At 62.4% G+C, this 24,834-nt stretch overlaps 2 protein-coding genes across 4 annotated transcripts; both read right to left on the minus strand.

The window, feature by feature from the left end:
• Positions 1–34: 34 nt before the first annotated feature.
• FKBP11 (FKBP prolyl isomerase 11) lies at positions 35–4,159 on the minus strand. The gene is made up of 6 exons (XM_038378508.2): positions 3,968–4,159; positions 3,785–3,850; positions 2,912–2,999; positions 1,789–1,822; positions 806–876; positions 35–275 (listed from the first exon to the last, which is right to left on the minus strand). The coding sequence occupies exons 1-6, from the start codon at positions 4,082–4,084 to the stop codon at positions 58–60; spliced, it is 594 nt and encodes a 197-aa protein (XP_038234436.1). The 5' UTR covers positions 4,085–4,159; the 3' UTR covers positions 35–57.
• A 14,080-nt stretch (positions 4,160–18,239) lies between these two features.
• ARF3 (ADP ribosylation factor 3) lies at positions 18,240–24,233 on the minus strand. Of its 3 annotated transcripts, none has more exons than XM_043506441.1 (6): positions 23,948–24,233; positions 21,638–21,862; positions 20,961–21,071; positions 20,343–20,467; positions 19,417–20,208; positions 18,240–19,248 (listed from the first exon to the last, which is right to left on the minus strand). In XM_043506441.1, exons 1-5 carry the CDS (start codon positions 24,069–24,071, stop codon positions 20,047–20,049), a joined length of 747 nt encoding a protein of 248 aa, XP_043362376.1. In that variant the 5' UTR covers positions 24,072–24,233; the 3' UTR covers positions 18,240–19,248; positions 19,417–20,046. The 3 variants fall into 3 exon arrangements, with proteins under 3 accessions (XP_043362376.1, XP_043362378.1, XP_043362377.1); XM_043506443.1 differs by lacking the exon at positions 23,948–24,233 and adding an exon at positions 23,791–23,918 and having other exon boundaries at positions 21,638–21,865; XM_043506442.1 differs by lacking the exon at positions 23,948–24,233 and adding an exon at positions 23,795–23,891 and having other exon boundaries at positions 21,638–21,865.
• Between the last annotated feature and the right edge of the window lie 601 nt (positions 24,234–24,834).

Raw genomic sequence — 24,834 nt, forward strand, 5'->3', positions numbered from 1 at the left:
AGGGACCCTGACAAAAGCAGCCACAGAGCATGTGCTGACTCTGTGAGGAAGGGAGGTTTATTTCTTTTTGGACTTATTTCTCTTCTCCTCCTTGAGCCTCTTCTTGGCCCCCCGGGTGCTGCTGGCCTTGTGGTAGAGGTGGTAGCCAATCAGGCCCAGCAGAGCCGGGATCAGCCCGATGCAGAGCAGGGGCAGCACGTCATTCGCCAGCTTCTGCCAGTAGCTGGCCCGGGAGAGGCCAACCAGCTCCACGTCGAACCGTAGCACAGCATCAGCTGGGGAGAGAGGGGTTACAGCTGAGCTGGGCTCCCCCGCACACGCGGCAGAGGTGGGAGTAGTCCTGGCACAGCTGGCACAGGGCATGTGGTCACTGCCCAAGCTCCCGGGAGGGCACCAGACAGCGCTGCTCCCCCGGAGCAGGGCACCCGCACGCTGCCCTGCCCAGAACGAACCAAAGGCAGCTGCAGCTCTGGGGAGTCCCAGCCCTGCCACGTCAGCTCTGGCAGCCTCTCCAGGCAGGCCAAGGACTGAAGGGGATACAGAGCCGAAGCTCCCTCACTCCTTGGTGGGCCGTGTGGGGCATAACGTCCAGCTCCGGGGCTGTCCGTCAGCCTGGCACTGAATTCACCAGGGAGCAGAATCTGTAGCAGGTGTTGCTGGGTAACCCGAGGGCTGGGGGGACCTAACAGCAGCCTAGTGCTCTCTGCCCTGGGGTGGGGGCACCAGGGCTTGGCTCTGAGACTCCAGCCGATGAAGGAAGATCCCATGTCCAGTGAGGCTGGGCAGGCATGGAGGCGGCAGTTACCTGGGACAGCCGGCGGGGATCCTCGCTTGCCATAAGCTAGCTGAGGCGGGATGATCACCCTCCGCTTCTCCCTGCCAGGCAGAGGGAGAGACACATCAGAGCGAGGGCCCAACCTTCTGCCCTTTGGCAGCATAGCCACAGCCCTGCCGTTTGCACGCAGCATCCCCTGCCCAAGGTGTCCCATCCAGCAGGGAAGTGCGACTACTACTGGGGTGGAGCGCAGCACAGCAGTCACACAGCACAGGACAAGAAGTGCCTAATGCCGCATCAAACTGAAATTGGTCATGGGTAGAACGTAACCGACAGAGCTGAGCGGTGGGCAGGATGCTGAGGGTACCAGCCCGTGTCTGAGGAGATGGGCCTGGAGGTGTTAGAATAAACAGAACGTGTTCGGGCCTCCTCTCCAAGGCAGCACGTCCAGGGGCAGGTGGTTGGGGGGCACTGGCTCAGTGACTGAGAGCAGCTTCCTGCGAGGTTTCACATCCAGCCCCTGACCCGATCCAGCCCTGGGTGGTCTAGTGTCAGAGCTGCATGCTCATCTCCAAGTGCTTGCAGGCCTGTGGCTAAATCCCAGCCAGATGCACCTGGCTGCAGAAACCCAGTCCGCATGAAGGGAGCTCCTCGCCCCTGCCCCCAGCGGGCAGCCCAACCCAGAGGGCAGACAGAGAGCCCCTTCCTGCTCCAGGAGATGAGCACACACCAACAGCCTGGCCCCAGGACCCAGGCCCAGCTTCCTGGAGAGAAAATGCAGATGCAGCAAAGAACTGGGCCCCCTGCCTAGGCTCTGACCTGATTTTTACCATGTTTGTGACTCCAGCCCCCTGCCCACTCTGCTGATCCAGCCCCATGGGAAGCCCCATACCGGGAGCAGAAGGGGAGTGCCGAGGATCCCCATCTAATCTATTGCTTTGGCGGAGAGCACTGAGCCAGGATGCCTCTCCCCAGCCACACCACTCTCGCTAGCAAGCCAGGGCCTCACTTACCCAACACACATGTCTAGCAAGCTTTGCTCCAAGCCTGGGAGGAGGGAAAAACCACAGAAGAAGAGAGACAGATCAGGGGGATTCTCTGAAAGGCTTCCCAGCCTCCTGGGTGACAGGGCCACTTTGGGATCGCTCATCTTCCCACCCCCATCCCAGGAGGCCTCCCTTCCGAGCCCCCGACCCCGCTGAGCTCCGGCACCAGGGGGCTCACGGCACCAGGGGGTTAAGCCACCGAAAGCTGCAACAATGAGGCAGTGACAGCGCGGGCCGGAGTGCCAGGGAAGTGGGAGCCAGGGGTCTGGAAGGTTCTGATCATTCTGCCGGGTAATGAGAGAAGCCTCCCAATGGGAGCCTGGGCCAAGCTGGGGAATTCCCAATACTCCCCCCCCCAGCCACCCCGGACCCTGCTGAACATCGACAAGGGCTGGACTTGGGGGAGGGGGGAAATTCTGTCACGCAAACACCAGAGCAAGGGCCCGTGGCCCCTTTACAGACTCACTGCATGGCTGCGGAGAGGCCAGGCAGGGGAACATGTCAGTACGTTCCAGGGGGCAGCCGGATTCGGATCAGTGCAGGGGGCCCGTGGGGCACCTGATCCTTCCAGCAGACGCCAACAGAGACCAGCCAGAAGAGACTCTTGCACCTTCCACTGCAATTAGGATGCCAGTAGTGCCTAGAGGCCCCTGTCGCGCCGACTGCTGTACATGCCCTGACTGAGAGCAGGGGCCCCCATCTTGCTGGGCACTGCACAGGCCCCAACCAAGATCAGGGGGAGGGGAATCATTGCACAGGACCGGACCAAGATCAGGGGGAGGGGAATCATTGCACAGGACCGGACCAAGATCAGGGGGCCCGCATCGCTGCACAGGCCCTGACTGAGATGGGGAGGGGGCCTGTCGCGCCAGGTGCTGCATCAGCACAAATGGAGACAAAGTCCCGCCCCCAGGAGCTCGGGCTCTGTGCAGACATGGAAAAGGGCAGGAGCCGGGCATGGCCTCTTGCAGGTGGGGAAAAAGGCCCAAAGAGTTTAAGTGACTCGGCCAAGGGCACGCACGCTTTCGATGGCAAAGGCAGGAACAGAGCCCAGATCTCTGGAGGCCCATCTGAGCCCAGGCGAACGTACCAGGGATCACTTGTCTTTTACCCAGCTCCACCTGCAGGGGGTCCCGCGAGAGCGAGGTGTCGATGATCCGCCCATCCTCCAGGCTGCCCTGCGGGGGGACATTGACACACTCGGGTAGCCCCCAGCCCGGGCACCCTGCCACCAGGCCAGGGCCAGCGGGGGCACAGGGCCCTGTGGCGAGGAAGCTGCTGAACCCCTGGCACGCACACAAAGGGCCCTGCCCTGGAGACACCGGCACCATCCCTAGGCCTCCCCGGGGGGCAGCGGGGACAAGCGGGCACAGCAGGGCGGGGTGCAGACGTGGCAAAGGTGGCAGAAGGGCTGGAGTTCTGCCTTCTGCCGCTCCTGGGAAGGGGGCACAACTTTCAGGACCCCCCCCGACACAGGGGCACTGTCGTCCCCCTCACCCAGACACAGGGGCACTGTCCCATCCCCTGCCCCAAAGACACAGGGGCACTATCCCGTTTCCCCCTCCAAGACACTGGGGCCTGTCCCCCTGCCATCCCCAAGCCCCAAAGACACAGGGGCAATGTCCTCTCCCCAAGTCATTGGTGCACTGTCCTGTTCCCACCCCCTGACACAGGGGCACTGTCCCCCTGCCATCCCCAAGCCCCAGAGACACAGGGGCACTGTCCCCCCCCGACACAGGGGCACTCCCGCCACCCCCCTCCGCCATGTCCTGGAGACGGGGGGCGTTCACTTCCCCTGCCCCAGCCGCGGGGGGGCTCAGTCATATTCCCCCCCCCGAGGACCCCGGGCACCGCCACGTGTGGGGCTCGGCGGCGCCCTCCCGCCGCCGTCCCCGCCCCGCGAGGGAGGAGCCGCCCCCCCCGTGCTGACGTGTCCTGCGGCTCCCCCCGCGCCCCCCCTTACCGTGTAGTGAATCTGCACCGTGTCCCCCAGCGCCGAGCGCGCCGCGCAGTCCTCGGGGGGCGCCACCTGCGGGGCGAGCGCAAAGTGGGGGGTCACAGCTCCGGCCCCGGGTCCCCCCGTCTCTCCCCGCCCCCCCGCGGGCTCAGACACGAGCCCGCGCCCCGCAGCGCCCCGCGTCCTCACCAGGGTCTCCAGCTGCGGGGCGCGGGGCGGGGTGTCCCCGCCGCTCTCCCCCCGCGCCCCGCGCCCCAGCAGCAGCAGCAGGAGGAGGAGGAGGGCGGCCGGGGGGCGCGGCAGCATGGTCAGCGGAGCCTGGCCGGGGAGTGTGGGGGGGGGCTGCTAGCGCCGCCTGGTGCCTTCCCAGGCCGGGGACTTCATGGCCCCCCCGGAAGCTCCGCCCCCGGCCCGGCCCAGGGGACACGTGCGAGTTGAGGCCGCCCCCCCAGCACTAACAGTGACGTGGAATGTCAACACACCCGCTAGTCCCGGCCGTCACCCTGGCGTCGGGCCCGGGGTCAGGGCCACACAGGAGCCCTGAGCCTAGGCCAGGCAGCAAGACAGCTGGGGGGGGGGTCTGGCTCCAAACTCGGGGTCACTGCGTGGGGGGGGAGTTGTGAGCATGGGGAGCCAGACACACACCTGGCTCAGCTAACATACACACGCACACCTGGCACACGAACACCTGGCTCACCTAACACACACAGACCTGGCACACACACACACACCTAACACACACACACTTGGCTCACCTAACACACACATGTTTCTAGAAGGAGGCTGCACCCCCCCATTTGTGAGTGAGCCCTGGAGGTGTGGGGGCACAGCCCCAGCTTCCAGAGCAAACTCCCCGGGGAGAAAACCCCAGATTTCCCCTGGGGTGTCCCCAGTTCCAGACGGTAGCCTGGGGCTTCAGCCCTTTCAGACCTGCCTGGAGCTGGCTAGGCCGTGCTCTGCCTACCGGTAGCAGTGCATGAGGGGGCGGGGGTCACAGACCACCCCTCAGCAAAGCCCCTCAGCCCAGCGCTCACCTGATGGGAGTCAGGCTGGGGGTGCAGCAGTGCCCACCTTATAGACTCTCTTAACAGGGGTGGGGGATTCCTGGGTCGTCTGCAAAACCTGCATTTAGGGCCAAAACTACAGGGCTGGTGCAAATCACCCTCGCTCCCTTGGTGCCAATGGGGCCAGATCCCCAGCAGGTGTAAATCAGCCATACTCCCTGTTAGCAGCCACACTCCAACAAGGCGTGGGCTCTCCGGCGAAGGCGGTTCTCTGGGGGCTCCCCAGCCACAGCATTAGCTGGCACAGAGCTGGGGAGCGGGGTGGTGATGATTCAGGAGGAGGCCGGGACGGGGTGCAGGTGCGACCACGTCCCCCTTCCTCCTCCCCCAGGGCAGCTCTCCCCCCCAACCCGACATACACTTTAGCCAGGTACAAACAGCTACACAAGGTGCAAAGCCTCTTCCAGAGTGCTCAACACCCCACTGCTCCCACCAAACCAGCAGGGAACCCCCCTCCACTGAGAGCAACGGGGCGTTACTGCCCCTGCCATGCCCTGCATCACTGGCACAGATCCAGCTGCCAGCGTTAGGCTTTGGGTGGACTGGGCCTTACAGCAGGATGGTGGTGGGTGGTAGGGAGGGTTCCTGTTGAGCTGCCCAGCTGCGCTAACTCCATGGAAAGCCACGGCTTTGGCCCATGGGCTCGGCGAAGGACAGGGGGAGGGGGCAGAAAGCAGGAGTTTGGTTTCCTAGGGGAGAAGACGCACGAGCCCCCTTTGCTGTACAAGAAGCAGCGTCTCGGTCACAGCGGGAGTTGGGCTGGTAGTAGGAGCGACAGCATTGCTGACCCCGGCCATGGGATCACCAGGCTCCCGGCAGGTGACGTGTCTCTGAAAGCCCCAGTTCCCGGCCTCTGCCACCTTTGGTTTTGTAAAAGTTGATGTTCAGCTGAACAGAGCTGGGCTACGTGAACCCTGCGGGCCCAGCGAGCGGGCATGAGGACAGAGACCCCCGCGTTTATTGCGCGTTAAATCTCGTGCTTCGGGGCCGAGCCCTGACAGTACAGCATAGGGCAGTGGCCCAGGTGCAGGCAGGCTGTCTCAGAGCACCCCCTTGTGGCCAGGCAGGGCACCCAGAAGCCCTATCTTGACTTCCCTCCACCAAGGGTATCATCCGCAAGAACAACTACCGCAAGAAGCTGTGCATGGCTGCTCTGCCCGCGCAGCGCCATCCTGCAGAGCCAGAAGCCAGTGGTGGTGAAGAAGAAGAGAACCCAGGCTACCAAGGTGGCATGAATGGCTAGCATGTCCCACTAAAGGGTTCAAACCAGAAAAAAAAATAAAATAAACAAGTCCAAGCAGGTTTTCAGGTATCCAAGTGCATCCCCTTTGGTGGGGTCTCCTTCACAAACTGGAAATGGCCAATGAAGAACAAACAAAAGACCTTCATCCTCGCAGGGAGACAGAGTCAGTCCCTGGCCCTTCAACAGCAGGGTCTGCTCAGCTCAGCTCCCTTCCCTGGACTCCAGTCTCTTGCCACCAGCTGGTCAGAATCCTGCTCCTGCGCCAGCTGTCTGCAGAGACCTGCCAGCTGCAGCTGTTCTCCAGGACAGCCCATAGCTCCTGCCAGCCTGGGTGTCCTGCCACTGTTTGCAAGCAAGTGCCCTTTGCTGGGAACACGCCTCCCTGGTGTTCTCCCTGCAGGAATCTAGGTGTGCACCATCTAGGCCCCCTGCTCCGCGGGGCACAGCACCTTCTTTCTGCAGCCACAGCTAAGCTATGGGCACGACCGCTGCAGCACTGCTGCTTCCTGGAGTGGCAAAAGGGGTGTTTCCATTCGTGTAGGTAGCCCACCGCTCTGAGCAGCGATAGAATTTCTTCCACCAGCCTGGCTGGAGCTACACCAGGGGCCTCTACCGACCTAATCTTTGAGCATAGACTAGGCCTAGGAGAGCCATGTGTCTAGAAACAGCTTTGCCCTGGCAGCAGGCCCCCTAACGATCCTCTGTTCACCCAGCTCCAGGGGCTCATTTGCCAATTAACCAGGAAGTGGCCACCTGGGGAGTCAGTTACCCCCAAGCAGGCCCTCAGGAGAGAGTAACAGGAGGGCTGGACCCTGACCTCCCTTAGTGAGACCAGCCTGCTGGGTTCTGTGCCCTGCTCTCAGAGAGGAGTGGTGTCTAGTGGTTAGAGTGGGGGGGGGCTGGGTGCCAGTACTCCTGGGTTCTGTGCCCTGCTCTGGGAGGGGAGTGGGGTCTAGTGGCTAGAGCGGGGGGGGAGGGGGCTTGGGCACCAGGGATCCTGGGTTCTCTATGAGTGACACTCTGTGTGTCTTATATTTCTCACAGAAACAGCTTTCAAATTATTAGAATTGGGGGTTACATGCTGGCTCTCCCCCCATCCCCAAGCACCTCCCAGCCTTGGAGGGCGGAAGTGAGCTGGAGCAGAGCGTCTGGGGCATGCTGAGCTTTAAGGGCATCAAGCTCCCAGCACCAGTAGGTGGCGGCAAATCATCAAAAATTCCTCCCTTTCCATCCACTCCCTACAACTGGCGTTCCTAGGGCACCGCTGGGGGGAAGCTCGCAGCATTAGTATCCCAGCGGGCCTGGACAGGGCACTGCTGCAAACAGGGCATTGAATGCTTGCTGAGGATTTGACTTGCCAGAGACAAAGTCAACCTAACTACATGTTTAAGGCCCCTGACCCTAACTGTGTTTCAGGTGTCTGGCTCCTTGTCCTGAGCACCCAGCAGCTGCAGAAGGGGAGGGACGATCTAGTGCTTGGTGCCCAGAACACGGGAGTAAGTCCTTGGCAATGCTGCTGTCCCGTGGGACTCAGCTCCTCCTCCGTGACAGGGCTAACGTTCCTTCCTGCATCCCAGGGTTGGTTGGAGGCAGGGACAGAATCTCACACCATGTCCGGGCAACTCATGACGCGAGAGGGCCCCTGAGCTCAGCCGGGCCCCCCAGATGCTACTGGAAGAGCGCTGAGTCTGATGGGAGAAATCCCCCACCAGAAAGGAAGGCCCGGTGCCGGTGTGGCTGAGCTAGGGCCCAGTGGTCAGTCCATTTCCGCTGCGCACACAGCACCAGCTGGCAGGGCTGGCAGGGCTGGCAAGAGGTGGGTCCCGTCACCTGCAGATCCAGGGCCGGGGTGGGCTCTCCATCTCCTGTGCTCTCTGGTGTGTGGAACAGGCCCTAGAGGGTGTGAGATGATGCAGCGTGAGTCTGGCCCAGCAGGGCCTACGCCTGGATCAGGGGTCCAGCCCCACCAGAGTGCACATCCTCCCATTTGGTGACTTAACGGTGCCCTTGAGAGATGGGGCCTCACTGAGCCAAGGCCTGATGCCACACAGCCATGAGCCAGCTTGAAGAACGCTGGACTAGCTAAAGGGGGCCAAGCTGCCCAGTGTGGACGCAGCTCAGCGTGGATATGGTCACACCGGCTGTTCCTGTCTGGAGAAGGCCCCTCTGCCCCGCTTGGACTGTGGCCGCACAAGGGGTGGGAGGGGCTCGCACACTCAGTAACAGTCACCCCCAGCCACCATGAGCTGCCGGGTCTGAGGGACCCTGGCGTGGCCAGCATGTCGGGCCCAACATGTGCTCTGATGGGGCCGTGCAGCCTGCCTTCACTCTGGGCAGGGCCAGCGCCCAGGGCCGTGCTCAGGGGGGCATTAGGAGCTGTACAAGCGTTTCCAGCTGCCCCTCTCACCAGAAACAGCCCCAGTGAGCTGCAGAACCCAGTCGTCCTGCTCAGCAGTGCCAGGCTCCAGCGCTGGGCACAGCCTGGGGCTGTGTGTCACAGTGGGGGAGTTTCTTGTTTTTCCTTGTTTCCTATGGGGGATTTTCTTGGTTTTCCTATGGTTTGCATGCAGAGGGGGTGGGACTCAGTTTCCCTCAGTGCTACGGGTTTAACGAGGGGAGGAAGAGGGAGTTTGTTGTCACAGAGGACCGGCGAGGGAACTTGGCGAGGGAACTTGGGACCCCGGCCATTGGCGTGGAGAACAGAGACCCCAGAGACTGGTGACCTGGAGGCCCAGCTCAGGTGTCCCAGCCGGGTCTGGCCAGTGGGGGGACAATGGGCTGTAAAGAGAGGAGAGGGGGCCCAGGCGACCCTGTTTACCTGGAGAGAAGACAATGGACAGAGGTGGGGCTTGGGGCTGGTGCCATCAGATGCCCAGCTGGGAAGCAGGGGGGCTCTGGGCTGGAGGCAGGGAGCAGGCAGAGCCCCCCTGGGTGCAGGGGAGACTGGGATGTGCGGTGCTGGGGGAGGAGGCCTGGGGAGTTTCCTGGGCTGAGTTCAATGCTCAGTAAACCCTCCTGTTTTATGCCAGCTGAGAGTTGCTCTGGTCTAGAGAACAGGGGTGGAGGCCCCTGGGGTCCAGAGCGAGGGGACTCCCTGAGGGGGCCCACGGCAGAGACAGGCAGGCTAAGGCTCAGAGAGGTGCGGCTCCAGCAGGTGGAGGGGCTTAACCCTGAGAGAGTGTGGCCCCCCGGGGAGAAGGGCTGTCTCACTGAAAGGGGCACCCCCCATGGACTGCATGGGCTGAGTGGGCACGATGTGAGTCCGTGACAATGGGGTGGGCTGAGGAGCCGGCTCGGCTGAGGGCTCGTGCTCTGGCCTGTGGACGTGGCCTTTGTTGGGCTGAGCAGTGACTGGCTGGGTCAGGGGCTGGCTGGGAGCCTGCCGGTCTCCCCGCGGCACGGGGGTGTGGGGCCACCCAGCAGCACAAGGCGCCACGGGGGGACAGAGTGTGGGCTGGACTGTGGGGCTGGCTCCCAGGGCGACGGGATCGGCACGCCAGCTATTCCCCCGCCTGGACGCTGCTCCCATTGTCTGGGCCACGCCTGTCATTCCCCGGCCGCGGCCCCGCCACCTGCACCCACATACCAGCCCCCGTTGCCGTGATGTGGCGAAGACGGGCTGGCGGCTCGGGCCGTGAGGCTGCAATGGGATTACGGGGGCTGGGGCGGCTCGGGGCTGGGGCCCCTTCCCTGCCCAGAGACAATGTGAGATGGATGGGCTGGTGGGAAACCGGCACCAGCCTCCAGCCCGGGAGCAGGGAGGGGCAGGCTCCAGCTGTAGGGTCCCAGTAGGCGCTTGAGCAAAGGCTGCTCCCAGGAGTCCTGGCTCCCAGCTCCCTAGACCCCACTCCCCTCCCAGAGCCGGGGATGGAACCCAGGAGTCCTGTCTCCCAGCCCCTAGACCCCACTCCCCTCCCAGAGCCAGGGATGGAACCCAGGAGTCCTGGCTCCCAGCCCCCTAGACCCCACTCCCCTCCCAGAGCTGGGGATAGAACCCAGGAGTCCTGGTTCCTGGCCCCTTGCTCTAACCATCTGCTTAGGGCACTGGGGATTTTGAGGGGCAGCAATGGATCTGGGGAGCATTGAGTGGGGGGGACTGATTGGCAGACCCTACAGATGTGTCCCCCTGCCCAGGCTCCAGGCATGTGACCCCCCTGAACTACCCACCCAGCGTTCCCTCCCCAGCACCCTGGGCTGAAACCCCAGCCCCTGAGTGAAGAGCCAGCCCCACACCCCCCCATTCCCCTATCTCTGTCACTCACCCCATGGGGCTTAATGCTCCTTGTGTCAGACTAGCTTAGCTCAGGCCTGGTGCTCCTGGCCAATGCAACGCAGCAGGGAGGGGGGAGTGTTGACCTGGGAACGTGGCAGGGAAGTTTCACTGGGGATGGGAGACCTGAGAGCCTCTCACCTGAGCCAGGAGGGGACGGGGGAGGTAACACCTCTGCCCAGGAAACTGGGCAAAGGCTGTAGGAGAGAGCCTGCTGGGGGGGGGGGGTTGGTTTCAGTTTGGTGCTGGGTGGTGGAACTTAGGGAACCCCAAGGCTGGGGTCTAAGTTTTCTGCCCCCCAGAAGGACTTGACTGAGGGGTCCTGGTTGTACCCTCAAGCTCTGTTTTAGACTGTGTTCCTATTGTTCAATAAACCTCCCATTTTACTGGCTGGCTGAAAGTTACAGTGAATCCCAGGAAGAGGGGTGCAGCGCCCGGACTCCCCCACACTCCGTGACAACTGGTGGCAGGGGTGGGAATCTACTGCACCCCGTCAACAGCGCTTCCTGCAGTAAGTGACCGGGGAACAGTAAAATGAAGGGGGATTGACGGGGACCAGGCATGCTGAAGATTCAGAGAGAGACGGTTTCAGGTGACGGTTAACCCCTGGGAGTGTGTGACCAGAGAGAAGGACTTTTGCAGTAACAGGGTCCCCCGGGGGATTGCAGCAAGCGGTCCCAGGGGCGGAGGAGTCTGCAGCTCGACCCTGGCAAAGAGGTGGTGACCTCAAGAAGGACTGGCACCCTAGGGGTTCTTCCTGGAAACCGTGGAAAGCTGCCCAGGCCTGCGAGTGGCCAGCAGGGAGATGTTTGCTAAACGCCTTAAGAGTGACCTGGTGGAGCTGTGCAGGCAGAGGGGGCTGCGCACTGGGAGGTCCACCAAGGAACAGCTGATTGCCCAGTTGGAGGACAGGGATCGCTTGGATGACCCAATCCCTGTCCCTGAGGGAAGCCGCCTGGTGGACACAGCGTGGGCCCTAGGGCCTGACCACGCTGGGAGGGGTCAGACTGCTGCCGAGGACATCCCGAGACCCTTCTTACCTATGCCTAGGGGAGGGGTTAAGGGAAGCCCAGCAAATACCGAGGGCACCCTGGCCCCGGCAGCCAGCGGGGGATCCTCCCGGCAGAGCTCCCCATCCTTGGAGCGGAGGTGGCTGGAATGGGAGAGGGAGATGAAAATGATGGAGCTGGAGGATCATGAAAAGCAGCGTCAGCATGAGCGGGAGGAAAAGGAGAGGCAATGTCAACATGAACTGGAGCCGGCCAGGCTGAGGAGCAGTGGGGCCCTACTGTGGTGAGTGAGGGGGGACCCAAGACTGCAAGGAGCTTTGATAAGTGTTTTCTGGCCCAGCATAAGGAGGGGGAGGACATAGATAGCTTCCTGACGGCCTTTGAGAATGCCTGTGAGATGCACAGGGTTGACCCTGCAGACAGGCTCCAGTTTCTCACCTTCTTACTGGAGGTGTACAGCCGAATGAAAGGGGCAGGGGCAGAGGCAGGGGACTATGAACTGTTCAAAAAGGCCCTACTCCATGAGTTTGGGCTGATCCCCGAGATGTACCAGAAAAGGTTCCGGAGTCAGCGTAAAACGCCTGAGGTCACATACCTACAACAGGTCAACCGAATGCAGGGATATGCCCGCAAGTGGACAGCTGGGGCCCAAGCTAAAGAGGACCTGCTTGACCTAATTGTACTGGAGCAACTGTATGAACAGTGCCCCTCCGACCTGAGGCTATGGTTGGTGGACAAAAAGCTAGAGAACCCACAACATGCAGGGCAGCTGGCTGACAAGTTTGTGAACAGTTGGTCTGGGGGTAGCAGGGAGGAGTCCCAAAAGAACAGGCCCCCCCACGATGCAGAGAGAGAGTCACCATGGGATCTCTCAGCAGGGAAATATGCAGAACCCCCTCCCAAGGGGAACGCCTGGCATCGGGACCCTCCGACCCACTAGAGGGGACCAACATGACCTGAGCTGCTATCACTGTGGCCAGAGAGGCCACGTACAGAACCAGTGCCCCAGGCTCAGAGACAGACTGAGCAGACCCAACCTACCCAGGGTTAACTGGGTAGGGACCGAGCTGGACGAGGGGCAGACGACCCAGGCAAGGGGGGCTGCCAGCTTACCACCTGCTCAGAAGGGAAGAGTACCCCCAACCAGCTCCGCCAGAGGGCTGGAGGCTCTGGATTCAGGGTTCTCAGTTTACAGGGTGGGCGTGGGGCTGTCCCTCTGGAGAGAGTGCCTTGTTCCCCTGGAGGTGGATGGGAGGAAGGTCAATGGATACTGGGATATGGGCACAGAGGTGACGCTGGCCCGGCCCGAGGTGGTGGCCCCAGATCGGATGGTGCCCAACACCTACTTGACCCTGACGGGGGTGGGTGGGATCCCATTCAGGGTGCCCATGGCAAGGGTACACCTGAAATGGAGGGCCAAGGAGGGCCCTAAGGATGTGGGGGTGCACCACCGTTGCCCAGTGAGGTGTTGATGGGGGGGACCTAGAAGACTGGCCAAGCGACCCCCAGACCGCCCTGGTGGTGACCCGTAGCCAGAGCCGGCGAGGGGCACTGCGCCCCGACCTTGGGGAGGGTACCACACCGGAGGTACAGGACCCTACCCTGGTGGGGAGGGAGCGCCGAGGGGCACGGCTCAGAGAGGCTGTGGCCTCAGACCCAGCCAGTGAGAGGGAACCAGGCCCCATCCCTTCCCCAGCCGCTGAGTTCCAGGCCGAGTTGCAGAAAGATCCCTCCTTGCGGAAGCTCAGGGACCTGGCCGACCTCAGTGCGGGACGGACCATGAGGAGAGGTTGCCAGGAGAGGTTCCTGTGGGAGAAGGGGTTCCTGTACCGAGAATGGGCTCCCCCAGGGGAAGTGGAGTCCTGTGGGGTCAGGAGGCAGCTGGTGGTACCCCAGAAGTATCGCCGCAAGCTCCTGTACCTGGCCCATGACATCTCCCTCTCAGGGCACCAGGGAATCTGGTGCACCCGGCAGAGGCTGCTGCAGAACTTTTACTGGCCTGGGGTCTTTACCACTGTCCGGCGGTATTGCCGATCCTGTGACCCCTGTCGGGGGGGGGAAGGCCCGGGACAAGGGGAAAGTGGCTTTGAGACCTTTGCCCAACATAGAGGAACCTTTCCAGAAGGTGGCCATGGACATAGTGGGACCTCTCAGCAAGACGACCCAGTCAGGGAAGAAATACATTCTGGTGGTGGTAGATTTCGCCACCCGCTACCCCGAGGCAGAGCCCTGAGCTTCCATTGAAGCAGACACCGTGGCAGATGCGCTGCTGACCATTTTCAGCCGAGTGGGGTTCCCCAAGGAAGTCTTGACAGACCAAGGGGCCAACTTCATGTCGGCCCTGCTCCGGTGCTTGTGGGAGAAATGTGGGGTCCGGCACAACTGGGCCTCAGCATATCACCCCCAGTCCAATGGGCTGGTAGAGAGGTTCAATGGGACGCTAAAGATGATGCTGAAAACCTTTATGAACCAGCACCCGCAGGATTGGGACAAGTTCTTACCTCACCTGCTGTTCGTGTACAGGGAGGTACTCCAGGAGTCTACCGGATTTTCGCCTTTCGAACTGTTATATGGCAGGAGGGTGAGGGGCCCCCTGGACCTGATGAGAGATGAATGGGAGGGGAAGGCCACTCCCGATGGAGAGTCAGTGGTGGAGTATGTCCTGATCTCCCGAGAGAGACTTGCTGAACTCATGGGCCTGGCCAGGGAGGATCTGGCCAGAGCCCAGAAGAAGCAGAAGGTCTGGTATGACCACACGGCGCGGGCCCGCGCCTACACCACCGGGGATCCGGTGATGGTTCTCATCCTCGTGAGAAAGAACAAACTACAGGCTGCCTGGGAGGGCCCTTTCAAGGTTGTCAAGCAGCTAAATGAGATAAACTATGTGGTGGAGCTGTCGAACCGGGCGCACCACCGCCGGGTGTACCGTGTGAATATGATGAAGCCATATTATGCCAGGGGGAATGTGGTGTTGGCCGTGTGTGGACATTGGGAGGAGCAGGGAGATGATCCTTTAGTAGATCTATTCCCTGGGACCAGAGCTGGTTCACCCCTGGAAACAATTCCCCTCTCGGATCAGCTCACCCCTGCCCAGCAAGCTGAGATCAGGGGGTGCTGCATCCGTACCGACAGCTGTTTTCCAACCAGCTTGGACGCACTAATCTGACTGTCCACCGGGTACAGACAGGATCACACCTGCCGATAAGATGCTCCCCCTTCCGAGTCACAGGGAAAACTGCTCAGGACCTGGAAAGAGAGGTCAGGGACATGCTGGCTTTGGGGGCGATCCAGCCATCTGCCAGCCCTTGGGCCTTGCCAGTGGTGCTGGTCCCCAAAAAGGACAGGTCGATCTGGTTCTGTGTGGACTATCGGAAGCTCAATGCCATCACTGTATCTGATGCCTACCTCATGCCCAGGCCTGATAAGCTCCTAGACAAATTGGGAGGAGCTCAATACCTCACTACCATGGACCTTACAAAGGGCTACTGGCAAGTGCCGCTGGATGCAGAAGCCCGGCTGAAATCGGCCTTTATCACCCCTCTGGGGCTCTGAGTTCCTGACCCTGCCTTTCGGCCTCAAGGGAGAGCCGGCCACCTTCCAGCGCCTGGTGGATCAGCTACTGAGGGAGATGGAGAGTTTTGCCGTGGAGTATATTGATGACATCTGTGTCTTTAGCCAGACCTGGGAGGACCATGTGTCCCAGGTTAGACAAGGGCTGGACCGACTCCGGGAGGCTGGGCTGACCATAAAAGCTGAGAAATGCAAGGTGGGGATGGCTGAAGTATCTTACCTGGGCCATCGGGTGGGGAGCAGCCGCCTAAAGCCGGAACCAGCTAAGGTGGAGGTGATCAGAGACTGGCCCGCTCCCCACACCAAAAAGCAGGTCCAAGCCTTTATTGGGTTGGCAGGATACTATCGAAGGTTTGTGCCCTGCTTTAGTGCCATAGCCACCCCCATCACCGAGCTATGCAAGAAGGGGAAGCCAGACAAGGTGGTCTGGACCGGGCAGTGCCAGGAGGCTTTCCGGGCACTGAAGGAGGCTCTGGTCAGTGGCCCAGTTCTGGCAAACCCAGACTTTGACAAGCCCTTCATGGTGTTCACCGACACCTCAGACACAAGACTGGGGGCGGTGTTAATGCAGGAGGATGAAAAGGGGGAGAGACACCCCATCGTGTACCTGAGCAAGAAGTTGCTACCCCGGGAGCAACACTACGTGGCCATCGAGAAGGAGTGCCTGGCCATGGTGTGGGCCCTCAAGAAACTAGAGCCAGATCTCTTCGGGCGACACTTCACCGTGTAACCGACCACTCTCCCCGACCTGGCTGCACCAGATGACAGGGGCCAATGCCAAGCTCCTGAGGTGGAGCCTGCACCTGCAGGACTATGAATGGACGTGGTCCATGTGAAGGGAAGGGCCAACATGGTAGCGGATGCGTTGTCCTGGAGAGGGGGCCCTGAACTTCCCCAGGTCACGGGTCAGAGTGACCCCGCTCAGTTCAGTCTCGAAGGGGGGAGAGATGGGACGCAGCAGGGAGGGGGGAGCGTTGACCTGGGAACGTGGCAGGGGAGTTTCACTGGGGAAGGGAGACCTGAGAGCCTGTCACCTGAGCCAGGACGGGGAGGGGGAAGTAACACCTCTGCCCTGGGAATGGGGACAAAGGCTGCAGGAGGGAGCCTGCTGAGGGGGGTGTTTCAGTGGGTGCTGGGTGGTGGAACGCAGGGAACCCCAGGGCTGCGGGTCTAAGCTCCCTGTTCCCTCGGAAGGACTTGACTGAGGGGACCTGGTTATACCCACAAGCTCTGTTTTAGACTGTGTTCCTATTGTCCAATAAACCTTCCATTTTACTGGCTGGCTGAGAGTCACAATGAATCCCAGGAAGAGGGGTGCAGGGCCCGGACTCCCCCACACTCCGTGACAGCCACTGCCCCAGTGCATATTCCTGCAGGATGGAGGGACCCAGGGCACTGCTGGACTCCAACTGCCCTGTCTTGTGGGGGAAAGGGGGGGTTTCTATCTCTGCCCTCCCATACCCCCCACCCCCCGCTTTGCTCCCCCAGTGCTGGCCTGCCCCACATGAGCTCAGGGCAGCAGCAGCTCGGATCTGGCTTAAGTTGACATCACAGGACCCACGGCAGGGGAAGTAAGTGCTCCACCTGGGCTCCAGCAGGGGCATTTAAACCCAGGGGCTTGAGCCTGGCCTGGCCTCTCCACCCCCCGCCCGCCCACAACAGAACCCACCCGGTACTACGGATGGTGCGGGAGCTTCCCACGGTTGGACCTGCTGGCCCCACATGCTGCCCTGCCGAGGCAGTGGGCTAGGCCCCAGGAGCCTGGAGGCAGATCCCGGTTGGAGCTTGGCCAAGGTACTTTGGTCTCATCTGCACGTAAAAGCTGTGCCATTTAACAGCCCTGGTGCAGCAAGCCCCTGCTGTGGATGCACTTGCACCAGGAGCCATGAAACGAGACAGGGCCCCTTTGCCCCAGGGTTGCTCTTACGGTTTGCCAGCGAGTGGGGTGGGTTTTTCACTGCCATAGCAAGGCCGGTACAAGCCCTAGTGTAGACACAGTTCTGTCACCAGAGCTGGGCCTGCAGCAGCAGGGCTGAGAGCAGCTGGGGAACCTGCCCAAGCTATGTGACCCATGGCTCTAGCTGGCCCCCGCTGAGGGGTTCACTGGTTCAATCAGACTGTCCAAACCCAGGGCTGGCACCCACATTCCCATGGCAGGAAGGCCCCACAGCCCACACCACCACTGCTCTGCCCAGGAAACTGAGCAGGGACCAGACCTCAACAGCACCGGGGCGCTGGTGTCCATCTGTGCAGCGCAGCTCATGAGTCTGTCAGCGCCCTGTGCCCCGGATCCCGGGCAGGGCAGGGACCATTTCTCCCCGTGCCTGCGTGTTCTCGGGACATATGGGTGCCACCACTACCTGGCACCTGCTCTACCCACTGCTGCCCCCCGAGAGCACAGCCTTGCCCCCAGGTGCCATCCAAACTTCGTGCCGCTACAAAACATCCATCCTGTCCCACCACAGTGCTCTGGCTCATATGGGGACCCAGCACTCGGGGGGCCGAGGCTGCATGGCTGAAGGCCAAGCTGGAGGGTGCAGAGGGGTTGTGGGAAGGGGATGGGGTGAATCCAACAAGGGGGGATGACTGGGCTGGAGCAGTGTGAATGGCAGAACCTGCAGCCCCAGCCCTGAGGCTCAGGATCACACAGTCAACATGCAGTCGAGCTGGGGGCAGAACCCAGGAGTCCTGCACCAGGGGCACCTCTCCCTTCCAGAGTCACGGGGCCAGCTGCCAGGTCCTGTGCTCCAGAGGCAGGTGGCACCCCATCCCCCCACCGGCCCAGGGCGGGGGCAAGGATTCAGTGCCCGCCTCCACTTGTTTCAAATCAGAGTGTGGAACGGGCACAGTCCACCTCCCCCAGCCAGGATTAGAGCTAATGGGATTTACCATTTCAGCCAATATCCCCTTAAATACGGGAGGGGGGTGGGGGGGAGAGCTTCTCTCTGGCTCTGGATCTCCCTGCCCCAGAAGCACCAGTGCTCCCCTAAGCTGTTTCTAATTAAAGTCAGCCCCAGCCTGTCCATCACCCCTTCCCCAGCCCGCCCAGGCTTCACTGGCACGGACAGTGGCAGGGGGCTGGGGGTAAGGGCATAGCTCGCACCAGATCCAGGCCGCGTACAGCTAGTCCCATCACAGCTAGTCCTTGGAAGTCCCAGCCCCCACCCCACTCTAACCCACTAGACCCCACTCCCCAGAGCAGGGGACAGAACCCAGGAGTCCTGGTTCCCCCCCTGCCTGAAAGAGCAGTTGGGAGTCTCAGTTCCTCTGGCAGCCCCAGAAGGGGAAAGAAGCGAGGCAGGGCCAGCATTACATAAAACATGTTTAATATTCAATGGGGGTTCAGGAGTCCGCGTGTATCCAACACTCGAGAGCCGGGGGGGGGGCAGGTGGTGCTATACACACGGGCCACGTCCCAGGGCAGAACCACGGGCAACATGTCACACCAAGCACAGACCAGGGGGTGGGGGTATAAATACATGTGCTGGGGAGGAGCTGACAGTATGCCCGCCCGCCCGGGGGGGGATATTCTCGTTACAATCACTGGGCTGCGCAGGGGGGGGGAGGGAACGGGGGACACTCAAGGTGCAGGGGTCACTTGCTAATTGCTCCTCCCTGCTGGCTGGTTAGGTGGCTCCCCAAGCTGGGGGGAGTGGGTGAGGCCCAATTTCCCTCCATCTTGAGGAAGAGGGATGGGGGGGCACATGCATGACTGCTGGGGGGGGTGCAAAGAAAAAATTAATATACTCCTTGCTAACCAGCCCACCGAGGAACAGCCGCTAATTACCCAGCCCAACCTGAGCTAACGCGCTCCCACCACTTGCCCCTGGGGGACAGGATCCCCAGGGCTACCATCCTTCTGCTATGGGCAAGTCCTGGGGGGGGGCAGCGATCCCTGATGTGTCTCCCCTAAATCCCTGCTCACCCCAACAGGCACCTCTCGGGGCGTCCCCATGGCAAGAGGTCGTGATAATGGCAGTGACCCCCACTGCTGCAGAGGTGGGGAGCTGCTGCAGGGGGAGGAATCCTGCCTCTTGAAGTGACATGATTTGGTGTCTGGGGGGGGTGAACCCAGGCCCCTGCAGCAGGGCCCTGCTGAGCTTCGTTTTGCTCTGGGGTGACCTCGGGGGGGAGGGTCATTTAGCAGCTGTGGGTGTCTTTGGGGCACTGCCCCAGTGGAGACACAGGGAAGCTGGGGCCAGATAAGGGGTCGGCAGCTTCTGAAACCCTGGGGGAGGGGGGTGAGGCATGAGGCTGAGTGGCAATTTCCACCCTGGTCCCGATTCTGCCACTGAATCCACACACACCCGCCCCTGGCCTGGCCCCCCCTTGGGAATGTTCACCTCCCTTGCACAGAGACTACACTGGCCAGTCCCCCACCAGCTGTGCCAGCCCCCCCTTGTGTCTGTACAGTGTGGTGTGGGGGGAGGCCAGGGAATGTGATGGGGGGGCTGGCAGGGGGTTTTCAGGGCACATGCAGCAGGGAGGCTGGGGAAAGGGCCACGTTGCCAGCAGGGGGCGCTGCCCTAGCAAGTGATTCCAAAGTCCCCCCCCCATGAAAGACGGAATGTGATGAGACCCAGAAACGACTCCCCCAGCTTCCCCCCCCTGCAGTGTCCCCTCCGCCCCCGCACAGACCAGGCAGCCCCCCCTACACAGAAGCTTAAAGCTGCCTTGAGGAATTCACCTCCGTGTTTAGACTCACGTCACAGGGCACCAAGAACAACATAAAAACAACACAAAAGAAAGGCCACTGCCACACGCAGGTCAGTCCGTGTGCCCCCCGGCCCCCCCCAGCCCTGGGCAGCACGGGGCCTGCCCCAGCACGGAAGCAGATGCCCCCCACCCCCATATATATTTATATATCTATATATTCATCACACGCGCGCGCACACCGAGATCCGTGCAAACCTCGGGGGGGGGGGGGACACCAGAACTGAGACCCCAGATCAAACCCACAGCAACCGGTGCTGGAACGAAAGCAAAACTCAACGAGATGAGGAGGGGGGGAAAGAGACCCGCGCGGGCAGCCGACGGGTCCTGCCAGCCTGAGAGGGGGTGGGGAGAGGGGCGGCTCCGCCAGGCCCCTCGCAGCGTGGGGTGGCTCTCGCTCACTTCTTGTTCTTCAGCTGGTTAGCCAGCCAGTCCAGGCCCTCGTAGAGCCCGTCCCCGCTGGTGGCGCACGTGGCCTGGATGTACCAGTTGCGATGGCGCAGGGAGTGCAGGCCCAGCTTGTCCGTGATCTCCGCCGCGTTCATGGCGTTGGGCAGGTCCTGGGGGGCAGAGGGGAGTGGGGGGGTTACAAGCCTGCCTGACCAGACACCACGGTGACAGGCACCTCACCCACAGAGAATTCAGTGCCAGGGCAGCCGTGGCTGGAGGGGCCCTGGGGGCAGAGGACACCCACCTGCTTGTTGGCGAAGACAAGGAGCACGGCGTCCCGCAGCTCGTCCTCAGCCAGCATCCGCATCAGCTCCTCACGCGCCTCGTTCACCCGCTCCCGGTCGTTGCTGTCCACCACAAAGATCAGCCCTGGGGGGCGGAGGGAGGGCACTGACACCGGGCACTGGGATGGGGGTTTGCAACTCACAGACCCACAGCTAGGAAGCCTCACCCCATTCCAGGGCTGTGTGTGATAGAGTGTGCCCCCAAATCCCTTCCCAGGAGGGTGACAGTGCACCCCCAAACTCCTCCTCACCACCCGATCTTGGAGGGGATGACAGGGTGCTCCCCCAAACCCCACCTCGGGGGGGTGACCATGCATCCCCAGACCCCTCTTCATCACCCCACCCCTCTAATGGGGGGTTGAACAAAGTTATTTGTCAATTCTCTTCCCCCCACCTACTCATGGCATGGGTGTGGGGGAGAAGAGAGAGAAACCCTCTAACCCTCCTTCCTCCCCACATATACTCAGACAGCCCAAGGTTATCGCAAGGGAGGGAAGGCCCCCCAGGGGAGGGGCACAGAACAGGCAGGGCTCAGGACCCAGGGAGCAGGGGCAGGGATGGAGTGGGGGACCCTGTACCCTGGGTGTTCTGGAAGTAGTGCCGCCACAGGGGCCGGATCTTGTCCTGGCCGCCCACATCCCACACGGTGAAGCTGATGTTCTTGTACTCGACAGTCTCCACGTTGAACCCTGTGGGGGGGGGGAGGTTAGCCACAGATGTGGGGGGCAGCCAGCCCTGCCCGCAATGGGGGCTCAGACCTCTGCCAGTGAGGGGCACTGCTCAGTGACAGCCACCGCAGGGTCTCCAGGCACTGGAATGAGACCCAGCAAATTCATCTCACACAGGAGCCTCTCAATGGGCAAAAAAGAAACTGAGGCATGGAGGGGGGGCAGGGCAGGGCAGGTTCAGAATGGGAAATTGAGGCACAGAGGTCAGTAACTTGCCTCCAAGTTCAGACAGCAGCAAAGCTGGGCAAAGAACTCAGGCATCCTGGCTCCCAGCCCCCCCCACTCTAACCACTAGACCCCAGTCCCCTCCCAGAGCTGCAGACAGAACCCAGGAGCCAAACAACCCTAGCAACCTGCCAGGGGCCAGGCCCGTTATGGGTCAGCTGGTCCTTTCCTCCTGCCTCCCCAGGCCAGTATATGGGACTGTGTGCTCACCGGACCATGCCCGTCACACGGGAGTCCCCGTCCCCATGGCAGGGCTGGCTGATGGGAGCCCCTGGGGGCTGTGGCCCAGCTCCCTGCCCTACCTATGGTGGGGATAGTGGTGACGATCTCGCCCAGCTTCAGCTTGTAGAGGATGGTGGTCTTCCCGGCTGCGTCCAGCCCCACCATCAGGATGCGCATCTCCTTCTTGCCGATCAGGCTCTTCAGCAGGTTCCCGAAGATGTTGCCCATGGTGGCGGCGGGAGCGCGGTGCAGGGGCTCCCGGGGCCGGCTCACTCGCGGTGCGCTCCTGGCGTCGAGGCCGGGTCCTGGGTGGCGGGAAGGGCAAGGCCGGCCGGCATCAGGTGCCTGCAGAGACGGCAGCTCCCAGCGGGCCCGGCTGCAGGGGGGCGTACACCCCAGGAGCTCTGCTCCATGGCGGGGATGGGTTGGGCAGGGCGTTCGGTGGCTCATGCCCCGACTCCCGGCTCGATGCCTGGCCGGCCCTGCCCTAATCCCCATGTGTTCAGCAGCCATGGCCAGCAGTGACTGTCAGAGGCCCTGCTGGCCCACTGGCTTCAGGCTACCCCAGCCCAGCCCCACAGCCGGGAGGACAGGGGAGACCCACAGGCTGGCTTTGTGCGCCCCACAAGGGACCTTTCTCCCTGTGTCACAATACTGAAAGGCAGAGCCGGGGGGCAGCCGTGCCAGGCCGTGTCCAGCACCCACCAGGGCCAGCTGACTCGGTGGCCCTCGCTCCCCGGCCATGGAGTGTCGGCCCCCAAGGCACTGACAGCAGGGTCATGGCAGTGCTGCCAGCGAGGGCCAGAAGTGGCACATGCAGGGCTCGGGGGGGTTCATTGTGGGGGCGTTCATCACACAGGGGGTGCAGTGGCAGCCCCCACTCCTAACACTGCATGCTAGCCAATCAAAACAGGCCTTCCCCTAGTACCTGCCAACCGCAGCCCCCAGGAAGTTGGTCCAGACTAGCCTTAACACAGATGGGGAAACTGAGGCACTGAGCCAGGGACTTGCCCAAGGCCACAGAGTGAACAGAAGAATTCCCAGCCTCCAGCCACCACTCCCCTCCCTGAGCTGGGAATAGAACCCAGGAGTCCTGGCTCCCAGCACCCGCCACCCTCCCCCCACCCCTTACATGGTACCTGTGCAAGGGAACGGGGCACTGGCCCCTCTCAGCCTTCCAGCCCATTTCCCTCTTGTTGGTGTTTTAGGCAATTCCCTGCCCTTGGGGTATCAGCACCCCCTGCCCATCATGCCTCCCTTGAATCCCAGCACCCCTTTGCCAGGGCCTGATCCTGCCCCTCTACAGTGTCTCCAGCCGGCACGCGGCACCACCAGGGCCCCCCTCAGACCCACAAGCCCAGGAGCCCCACCTTAAGGCAGGCCCCAGGCCCCCCAGGGTTGAGACCCACCCACCCAAAATGACTCATAATGAAGCATGACATGGTTCCCTGCCTTCCACCCCGACACTTCACAAGGGATAATGAGGGGAGGCCCCCCTGCAGGAAATCCACAGGGGGTTCACTCGCTGGTCAGCATGGGGGCAAGACCCCATGGCCCTTGATCCCCCCCAGGTCCCACTGCACGCCCCCCTGGAAAAGAAGGGCCCCTGGGGGAAAGGTAGCCACCAAGCTCAGGGGGGACCCTGCTCAGAGAACAGGGCTGCGCCCACTCATTGGAAGGGCCCAGCCCCCCACATGGGGCTCTCAGCCCCTTCCACTATTGGGGTCTGCAAATAGGACCCCAAAAACAGCCTCCCACAGCAGCAGGGGGGGCAAAGTCTGCTGCCCGCGTCGGGATGCTGGCAGGCCCCAGCTGGGCTCCCCGCTCTCCCCGAGGGGAACGGCCCCCCCAGACACCCCACTCTGGAGGGGGTCCCGGGGGGGAGGGACGCCTGGGTCCAGCCTCTCTGCTGGGTCTGAGACACCCCCACTCCCAGGGCTCCCCACACTCAGTGACACAGGCCAGTTGCCCCGCCCCTGGTAACAGGCCCCACTGCAGCATGTGTACCCCCAGATGGTCTGCACCCAACCCCCCACCCCGCCAGGAGGCAGGCTTGCTCCCCCCATGTCCCCTCCGAGTACAGGACCCATTGCATGCCCCACTCCCCCCCAGGGGGCAGGCTTGCTCCCCCCCATGCACCCCACTGAGCGTCCCCCCCAGGTACGGGCCCCATTGCATGCCCCACTCCCCCCCCCGGCCCCTGCACCTACCTGCTCCGAGTCCGAGTCCGGCTCCGGCTCCGGCTCCGGCTCGCGCTCTTCCTCCCGCCCCCTCCCCAGCTGACTCTGCACCGACCCCCCTCCCCCCCCAGCCGGAAGCAGCAGGCCCTGTGCACGCACCCCGAGATTTTGCGAGAGCTCTCTAGCCTTGGGGAAAGGGGGGCAACAAACCTCGCGAGATCAGCCATCCATCTCCATGGCAACCGCTGCAGCAATGCATGGGGGGTGCTGCACTAGTGGGGGAGGGGAAGTGCATGGGGGGCTGCATGGGGGGTGCATTCAGGGAGCTGAGCATTGTGGGTCCTGTGCATGTCTGGGGGCGCTGGGCTGGGGCTGTGCCCCGGGGGATGATGCGTGTGTGGGGGGGTCACAGCAGCGTGGGAGTGGGACGCGCGGGGGCTGGAGCGTGAATAGGGAGGCTGAGATTCATGATGGTGAGGTGCCATCGGGAGTGTGCGTGGGGGGGGTCGCTCTGCATTAGCGGGGGTGACGTGCATGGGGGGGGCCGTGGTGCATTAGCGGGGGGTGACGTGCATGGGGGGGGCCGTGGTGCATTAGCGGGGGTGATGTGCATGGGGGGACCGTGGTGCATTAGCGGGGCGATGTGCATGGAGGGGCCGTGGTGCATTAGCGGGGGTGATGTGCAGGGGGGGGGCCGTGGTGCATTAGCGGGGGTGATGTGCATGGGGGGGCCGTGGTGCATTAGCGGGGGTGATGTGCAGGGGGGGGCCGTGGTGCATTAGCGGGGGTGATGTGCATGGGGGGGCCGTGGTGCATTAGCGGGGGTGATGTGCCCGGGTGGTCACGCTGCACAAGTGGAGAGGGTGCAATGCAATAGGAAGAGGCTCCCCTGCAGCATGAGTAGGGGATGAGGCAGGAACAAGGTTCCCCATGTGACCATCGGCTCTTCCACCCCGCTCCCGCCCCAGCCAGCCTCCCGCCCCGCGCCCCCCGGTTCCCAGCACGGCCTAGCCCAGTCGCTGCATACAAGCAGGTTGCTCCAGCCCCGGGGTGCTGCTTGTCCCGAGCAGAACCCCCCACCCCGGGGAGGCAGCTTG

Source organism: Dermochelys coriacea, chromosome 20 (genome assembly GCF_009764565.3).
Source record: "Dermochelys coriacea isolate rDerCor1 chromosome 20, rDerCor1.pri.v4, whole genome shotgun sequence".
NCBI classification, from domain to species: Eukaryota; Metazoa; Chordata; order Testudines; family Dermochelyidae; genus Dermochelys; species Dermochelys coriacea.

Coding starts and splice junctions, on each gene's coding strand:
- ARF3 (XM_043506441.1), bottom strand. CDS start 24,071: ATGCTCAGCTCCCTGAATGCACCCCCCATGCAGCCCCCCATGCACTTC. Junction 21,863..23,947: donor TGGATGGCTGATCTCGCGAG/GTTTGTTGCCCC, acceptor CCCGCCACCCAG/GACCCGGCCTCGACGCCAGG. Junction 21,072..21,637: donor CACCACTATCCCCACCATAG/GTAGGGCAGGGA, acceptor CCCCCCCCACAG/GGTTCAACGTGGAGACTGTC.
- FKBP11 (XM_038378508.2), bottom strand. CDS start 4,084: ATGCTGCCGCGCCCCCCGGCCGCCCTCCTCCTCCTCCTGCTGCTGCTG. Junction 1,823..2,911: donor TAAAAGACAAGTGATCCCTG/GTACGTTCGCCT, acceptor CCCTCCTCCCAG/GCTTGGAGCAAAGCTTGCTA. Junction 276..805: donor ATCCCCGCCGGCTGTCCCAG/GTAACTGCCGCC, acceptor CTCTCTCCCCAG/CTGATGCTGTGCTACGGTTC.